The following is a 9,045-nucleotide window of genomic DNA, read 5'->3' on the forward strand; positions in this document are numbered from 1 at the left end:
CGAGTCATCCTGGGAGAAATTTGTGGCCTTCGTCAAGGCCAAGAATCCAAAGGAAATCTCATTGGATTTCTCTTTGTCTTTTTTTATCCACCTTCATGGACAAGGTTTAGCAGCCAACACGATAACTACGTGTAAATCTGCCTTGACAAGACCCTTGCTTTATGCCTTCCAGATAGACTTGTCTGATGAAATTTTTTACAAAATCCCTAAAGCCTGTGCCAAACTTAGACCTGCAGCACCTCCGAGGCCCATCTCGTTGTCCTTGGATAAGGTGCTATGTTTTGCCTCAAGTTTGGACAATGAGGCTTGCTCTTTGAAAGATTTGGCTTAGAAAGTTATTTTCTTATTTGCTCTAGCCTCAGGGGCTAGAGTTAGTGAGATAGTGGCCTTGTCTAGGAAAGAAGGCCATATCCAGTTTGCTGAAACAGGTGAGCAAAATCTTTTTCCCAACCCAACATTTCTCGCCAAGAATGAGCTACCCATTAAGAAGTGGGGTCCCTGGAGAATCTGCCCTCTGAAGGAAAATGTCTCACTGTGTCCAGTAGAGAGTCTAAAGGTCTATCTTCGCAGAACTTCAGACTTCAGGGGAGGACAGCTCTTTAAAGGAGAAACATCGGGTTAAAACTTATCCTTGAAACAACTAAGGGCGAAGCTAACCTACTTTATTCGCAGAGCTGATCCTGACAGTACACCCGCAGGTCATGATCCTAAGAAGATTGCTTCTTCGTTGAACTTCTTCCAGCTTATGGACTTCGAGAGTCTTTGCTCGTTTACTAGATGGAAGTCATCCAGAGGGTTTTTTAAACACTATGCGAAGCAAGTGCAGGAATTAAGGCGTTTCGTGGTAGTGGCAGGTAGTGTGCTAAAACCTGTCACTCAGTGCTGCGAGGAACAGTGAATTATGTGGGACTAATTCTAAAGGATGTACATGTTGGCACTTTATGGTGCAACATGGTAAGTGAAATGTAATCATGGTGACATTATGGACTGTTCCATGATACTAAGGTGATGTAACATAGACTGAACACTGGTGCCATGTGTTTTTTACACAATTGTAAATCGATAGATTTTTCAGAAAAGACATTAAAATTTTAAGACAATATCATATGATTTGGCAAAGTTTTGTTTTCAACTAAAACAAGCATTTGTGATTTATTTTGTCTCGTTTATGTTAATTGAAATTGATTTGAAACTGCATTTTTTACATTATTATAAATGTATACTGAACTTTATTTATTGCTTGACAATAAATGGTTATTTGTTTTGTGCATATTTTTTTGCTCTAAACATTTCTAATAAAGATTATGTGAGGGCATTCATTTAAACCCTTTTATTCTACATAAAATTATTGAACAAAAGTAGTAATTTTGTTCCTACATTTATACAAACCTTTCTAGCTAGAAGAAACTTGTTCCAATACAAGAAATAAACTTTGGCTAATAACATACAGTGAGACCTGCATGTCTCTTTTGAATGCTAGGTGGGTTACATGAAATATGCAACTTCGAGACTTTTCCCGAGTCTAGATTGACTCTTCCCTGTAGGGGGCAGGAAGCACTAACATAGTATATGATTAGCAGAAATGACCTATAACGGTAATGTCATAGGTCTCTTAGGTCTAAAAGACCATGGAAAGATTGTCTTAAAGTCTAAAGGCACAACTGCGAAATCTACGGACACATTAATACTCTGGTAAACTTCCATCAGGACGACATGGCCTGAGCCAAAAAAACGGATTTTGAACGAAGCGAAAAATCTATTTATGAGTGAGATAGCCATGTCGTCCTGATGGACCCACCCTCCTTTCTATGAAAGGCCTTGGCATGATCCCTCCTGATATTAATGTATCTAAAAGTACCGGCTTTACATTACAAGGAATAAAGATGGCCGACGATTATGGCGCCATCTGAGTACTCAAATAGTAACTGAGGAGGAGAATTCTATAACGGCTCCTCTTTTATGTTGCCACTTTTCCCCCTCGAAGTGTAAACGCTATGTGGGGTGCAGATTGCTATGTGGCGTGTCAAGAATACGTCCCCTGATATTATGCGATATCTTAAAAGGAAAGTTTAAGGATATAGGTGCCAGAAGTTAGAATTCTGGAGACCTTAAGTTAAATTCTCTGGGAATATCACTGTAGTCAAATATACCCTTGGAAGCTAGTGAAAGGAACCTTCCATCAGGACGACATGGCTATCTCACCCAAAAATAGATTTTTCGCTTTACTCTTAATCCATTATTATTATTATAATTATTACTATTATTATTATTATTATTATTATTATTATTATTATTATTATTATTATTATCATTATTATTATTATCATTATTATTATTATTATCATTATTATCATTATTATTATTTAAGATATGATGTTATCGTCTTTCTGTAGAATCTCTACATAACTTGTGGGGCTGAATATGTCTGACGTGCTTATAGTCTTACGTTTTTAAAGTAAAAGTAAAATAATAGAGAGGTAGAGTTAATTGTATCTCTAATAGCGAAGATAACTCGCCACCTCGCTTGTTTGTATATTTTCTTATTCATGTATTTATCTATTAATTTTTCCTGAAAATGAAAAGAAACCCATTGGAGACTGGAATTATATAAATAGCGTTGACTATAGTCTAGACTATGGGTTGTTATAAATTATTGCAAGTTTTTAAATCACGATCCTAACAAACGTTAGTTTTATACACAAAACGGCACAAGCAAAAAATAAGTAATATCTTGGAAATTATTTACTAAATGCATAAATTGTTATCATTAGACAAAGCGCTCTGCGAAGAAGCCCTCTTTCCCAGTTTGAATCCTTCAATCCATGCAGACAACTGAAAGACTAGTCTCATTGACTCTCGCGGAGTCACTTTGACAAAGGGATTCGTGCTACAGAAACATATTAAATTTTGTCTTTCTCAAATATAATTTTAGTGTTTTTTTTTTTTTTTTTGAACGATCTAACATTATTCAAAAATTAAATTATCCATAACAAGTGATCAACGTTGTCTCATATAAACCCATGTTTACAAAGGGAAGTATAATATATAATACTTGTCAGAAGCAGAAATAAAAAAAAGTATCACCAGTTTTTCTGCATACTGTACAATTTGTCCTTAAACGAAAATTTGGTCCGTAAAGCTTCTACCCTTCCTAAATCCTGGTTGTTCATCTCTCAGCTGTTCATCCAATTTTTTCTCTTTAATCTCTTTAAAATAAGCAGTTTATACATGTTCATGACAACTAATGTAAATGCGATGCCCCTGTAATTATTGCAATCAGTCATATCTATTTTGTCATTTTCACCAATACTCGTAGATCCCATTCGTCAGGATTTGCTCTTCATGTGATATTCTACAAAATTATCTTGTGAGTATTCTTAGTCACTTTATTTGCAGCAGATATTCCATCGTATGTAAAGGACTTTTTTAAATGATAGCTTCGACTTCAGACACAACGGATTCATTCTCTTTACACACACAAATATATACATGTATATATATATATATATATATATATATATATATATATATATATATATATATATATATATATATATATATATATATACATATAATGCTTATACACAAGTATATATATATATATATATATATATATATATATATATATATATATATATTTATATATATATACATATATGTATATATATATATATATATATATATATATATATATATATATATATATATATATATAATATATATATATATATATATATATATATATATATATATACATATCTCTATCTATCTATCTATCTATCTATCTATCTATCTATATATATATATATATATATATATATATATATATATATATATATATATATATATATATATATATATATATATATATATATATACAGTATATTGAAATATAGATATATATCTATATATTGATAGATGTATATGATGAACATATTTTTATATTTTCATATTCCATTATATTATATTATTCCATTTTTATATTTTCATATTCCATTATATTATATTATTTGAAAGATCAAGAGAGACACAAATGACGAAATCTAACCTGTGCCTTTTGCGTCAATGGGTGTAGTAGAAGATTATAATATTATATATATATATATATATATATATATATATATATATATATATATATATATATATATATATATATATATATACATATATTAATATATATATATATATATATATATATATATATATAGATAGATATATATATATATATATATATATATATATATATATATATATATATATACATATATATAATGTGTATATATGTATATATATATATATATATATATATATATATATATATATATATATATATATATATATATATATATATATATACACATATATATAATGTGTATATATGTATATATATATATATATATAGTATATATATATATATATATATATATATACATATATATATATATATATATATATATATATATATATATATATATATATATATATATATATATATATATATATACTATATATATACATACATATATATATATATTGTATATATAAATATATATATGTATTTATATATAATTTTATATATAGATATATATATATATATATACTGTATATATAAAAATTTATATGTATTTATATATAAAGTTTTATATATATATATATATATATATATATATATATATATATATATATATATATATATATATATATATATATACAACCCTAGCTGGAAAAGCACGATGCTATAAGATCAAGGGCTCCAACAACGAAAAATAGCAGAGCGAGAAAAGGAAATAAGGATTTGAGTAAGGGAATGAATAAATGATGAGAACAAATTAACAATAAATCATTCTGAAAACAGTAACAATCTCCAAACAGATATATCATATATAAACTATACGAAGACTTATGTCAGCCTGTTCAACATAAAAACGTTTGCTGCAGCTTTGGACTTTGAAGTTTTACTTATTCAACTACCCGATTAGAAATATCATTCCATAACTTGGTCACAGATGGAATGAAACTTCCAGAATACCGTTTAGTATTGAACCTAATGATGGAGAAGGCCTGGCTATTAGAATTAACTGCCTACCTAATATTACGAACAGGATGCAATTGTCCAGGAAGGTCTGAATGTAAAGGATGGTCAGAATTATAAAAAATCTGTTGCAACATGAGTAATAAACTAATTGAACGACGGCGCCAAATATTAATATCTAGATCAAGATTAAGAATTTCAATAGACCGTGAGTTCCTGTCCAACAAATTAAGATGAAAATCAGCAACTGAACACCAGACAGGAGAACAATACTCAAAACAAGGTAGAATTAAAGAATTAAGACACTTCTTCAGAATATATTGATCACCGAAAATCTCGAAAGACTTTATTAATAAGCCGATTTTTAGAGCAATGGAAGAAGGCACAGACCTAATGTGTTACTCAAAAGTAAATTTGCTCTCGAGAATCAATACTAAGATCCGGATGTTGAGGATGTCCTTGACCTACTTACAATCATACTTTGAGTTTCATTAAGATTCAAATTCATACCCCGTGATTTGCACCATGCACTAATTTTAGCTAAATCTCTATTAAGGGATTCAGCAACCCTAGATCTACATTCAGGAGATGAAATTGATGGAAAGAGAGTAGCATCATTTGTATGTGCAACAAGCTTGTTTTCTAGGCCAAACCACATGTCATTTGTATATTGTATGAAAAGTAATGTGCCAAGAACACTACCCTGTGGAACACCAGATATCACATTCCTATATTCACTATGGTTCATACCAATAATAACTCTTTGAGATCCATTACTTAAAAAATCAATAATAATGCTAAGAAACGACCCACCCACTCCCAACTGTTTGAGTTTGAAAACACGGTCAAGGGCAGCACTAAAATCAAGGCCAATTCTACGAATTTTCTGACCACAATCAAGCGATTTCTGTACAGCATTGGAGAATGTAAGAAGGGCATCACATGCTTCAATGCTTTTACGATAACCAAATTGCAAACTAGGGAACAGATGATTACCTTCATCAAACCTATTAAGACATTTTGCCAGAAGACGTTCAAAAACTTTAGATAATATGGGAGTTAGGAAAATTGGGCGGTAATCAGTTGGACTTAAGCAATCAAAAACACATTTACATAAAGGAGTAACATTATCAATTCTCCAACAAGTGCTTAAAGCTCTTCTTTCTCCTAACTTGTTCAAAATACCAGATAACTTTGGAGCTAAGTAATCTGCAGTCTTTATAAAAAACAAAGGAAAAATACCATTTAGGTCTACACCTCCGTAAACATGAAGGTCCATCAATAGAGCTTTAGTTTCACGAGATCGAAAAGATAAACTAGTTAGTCTAGCCTCAGGAAAACAGGAATGAGGAAGTTCAAGTTTTTCATTAGTCTGTTTACTGTCAAAAACATCAGCCAAAATGTTTGTCTTTTCCTTTGGACAGTGAGTGACTGAGCCATCTAGTTTAAGTAAATGATGAACTATTCCATCTACACCAAAGAGTGCAGATTTAAGGGTAGACCACCATTTATGTTCCTGAGCTGTACCAGAAAGGGTTTCTTTTAAGGTTAAATTGTATTCCTTTTCACTTGAAGCATAAACTCTCTGAGCAAAAGCTCTAAGTTAAGTATAGTTATTCCAGGTCAAATCTGATCTTTTACCTTTCAAAGATATTAGGCCTCCTGCTTCTTCAAATACGCACGTCTATAATCACCATTGAACCACGGTTTGTCCTTCAGTCGGTACCTTAGCATACGATTATGTTGACTAGATTATCATTCAAAGGGACAACAGGATCAACACTACTATATAATTGTGACTAATTCAAGTACAAAAGGTCATGCAAAATCCCATTCCAGTGTGCTTAAATATTTCATGTAAATTTTGCAAGAGTATGATACATTAGGGACAGGTTACTAAGTCTTCACTACTGATGAAATCAAGGCATGATTAGACATACTTACTGGAAAACAAACCTTACTTGTTATAACGCCAGGGGTGTCAGTGTATACTAAGTCAAAGCAATTACCAGACCTATGAGTAGCTTTACTTATGATATGCTCACAGCCTGATTCAGAGGCAAATCTAAAGCTCTTAAGCCATGACGATCGGTGGGAGAGATAGAACTTAACCACTCTATGGTGAGCATTAAAATCACCAACAAAGACAAAAGACGCCTTTTTATCATCTTCTGTATCTTAACCATAATGGTAAGAAGACAATCGAAGATAGAATCATCCATGTCGGGATTTTGGTAGATCGAACACAAAAAAATGTGGTTATGCCTGCCACAAATTTTATTAACTGAATCTCATGACATCCGCATTCATAGCAGGAATTATGAGAAGTAGGATACACTGCCCTAATAGACACCGCCATTCCACTGGCCCTATATATATATATATATATATATATATATATATATATATATATATATATATATATATATATATATATATATATATATATATATATATATATATATATATATACTGTATATATATGCACACACACACACACACACATATATATATATATATATATATATATATATATATATATATATATATATATATATATATTTATATACATATATCTATATATATATATATATATATATATATATATATATATATATATATATATATAGAGAGAGAGAGAGAGAGAGAGAGAGAGAGAGAGAGAGAGAGAGAGAGAGAGAGAGAGAGAGAGAGAGAGATTCATGGCAGAATCTATTTAAAGCGAGAAAGGAAGAGCATTTCTATTACTGTGAAGGACAAGCAAGTAAGGTGAAAGGTCTATTGGAAATGCCAGCATTTTGCTGAAAAGTGCAAAGACCGTGCTATAACAGCTGATGGCTCGATCAGTTCTATTTTCGATAAAGATAATCACTGAAAATTCGACAAATGTTGAGGCACGGAAGTTTTTATATACAGTAAAGACTGACGCAAGAACAACACGATATTCTCCTAATTTTTTCCATGTCTCACGCAGCTGCAGAATTAAGTGGTTATATTGCAACTGCTCTACCGCAAACCAGCTGCATAAAGCGATCAATCAATCGAGTGAGGCAGGAAGAACAATGCAGATCAACTGTGAATCATCGAAACAAATTAATATTATCAGAACAAGGTATGAGAACAAGCAAGGGCAAATCATTCTTGATGTTCGATTCCGGAGAAGTAGAAGACAGAATGCTGGTATTTTCAACTCAGAAGAATCTCAGTGTGCTTGTTTCATGCAAGCATTATTTTATGGATGGTACTTTCAAAACTGTGCCAGTTATTTTCAATCAGCTTTAAACCATTCATGGAATGAAAATCTGCTATGTCCTACCTTTGGTATACTGAATAAGAAAGAAGAAACATATAGAAATTTGGTTAGAACTGTTAAAACAATAGGACCGACTTTAGATGTTGAGTCTGTAAACCCAGATTTTGAGCCCTCTATGTAAAGGCAGTTAAGGACGAGTTGCCATCTAGTAATCATCACGGGTGTTTTTGTCATTTGTGTCAGTGTGTTTTGAAATGTGGTCCTGTTTTGAAAGGGTGCAAGAAGATTTGCCCAAGACAAACAACAAACAACATAATTGAAGGATGGCACCGCGCATCTCTTCAACAAGTCTCTGGTTGTCATCCAACTATCTGGAAATTCTTAGCAGCACTAAGAAGAGAACAAGCCCTTACTGAAATTAAGATCGAAAAGTTATTAGGTGGGATCGAGTGTAACACAAGGAAAAAGAAATATCAGAGGTCTGCATAATGCTTCAAGTTGCTTACTTATAAATTTTTCAAGTATCAGAATATGATCGATTATTTACGTGCGATTTCATATCATTTCAGTCTGTAAACTTACAGATATTTTGTTTCAATATCATCATTTAATTAAACTGATTTGATCAAGTTTTAATTAGAAATAAATTTATGATAATTTCATTGTGTCCTTTTTCTATATATCATTTAATACTAATTATTTTTTATTATAACAAAAACAAAATGAGCGTTTCCAAAATAATTATTATTGGAAAAACTTG

At 31.2% G+C, this 9,045-nt stretch overlaps 1 protein-coding gene across 1 annotated transcript in view; it reads left to right on the top strand.

Annotated features, from left to right (window-relative positions):
* The first annotated feature begins 941 nt into the window (after positions 1 to 941).
* The window catches only part of LOC137647881 (uncharacterized), a 28,444-nt gene continuing 20,340 nt past the window's right edge, over positions 942 to 9,045 (top strand). Inside the window, exons 1-2 of the mRNA XM_068380835.1 lie at positions 942 to 954; positions 8,007 to 8,212. Of these exons, the coding sequence (XP_068236936.1) occupies positions 942 to 954; positions 8,007 to 8,212 (219 nt within the window). The remainder of the gene's footprint in view (positions 955 to 8,006; positions 8,213 to 9,045) is intronic.

The sequence above is a fragment of the Palaemon carinicauda genome, chromosome 10 (assembly GCF_036898095.1).
Source record: "Palaemon carinicauda isolate YSFRI2023 chromosome 10, ASM3689809v2, whole genome shotgun sequence".
NCBI lineage: Eukaryota > Metazoa > Arthropoda > Malacostraca > Decapoda > Palaemonidae > Palaemon > Palaemon carinicauda.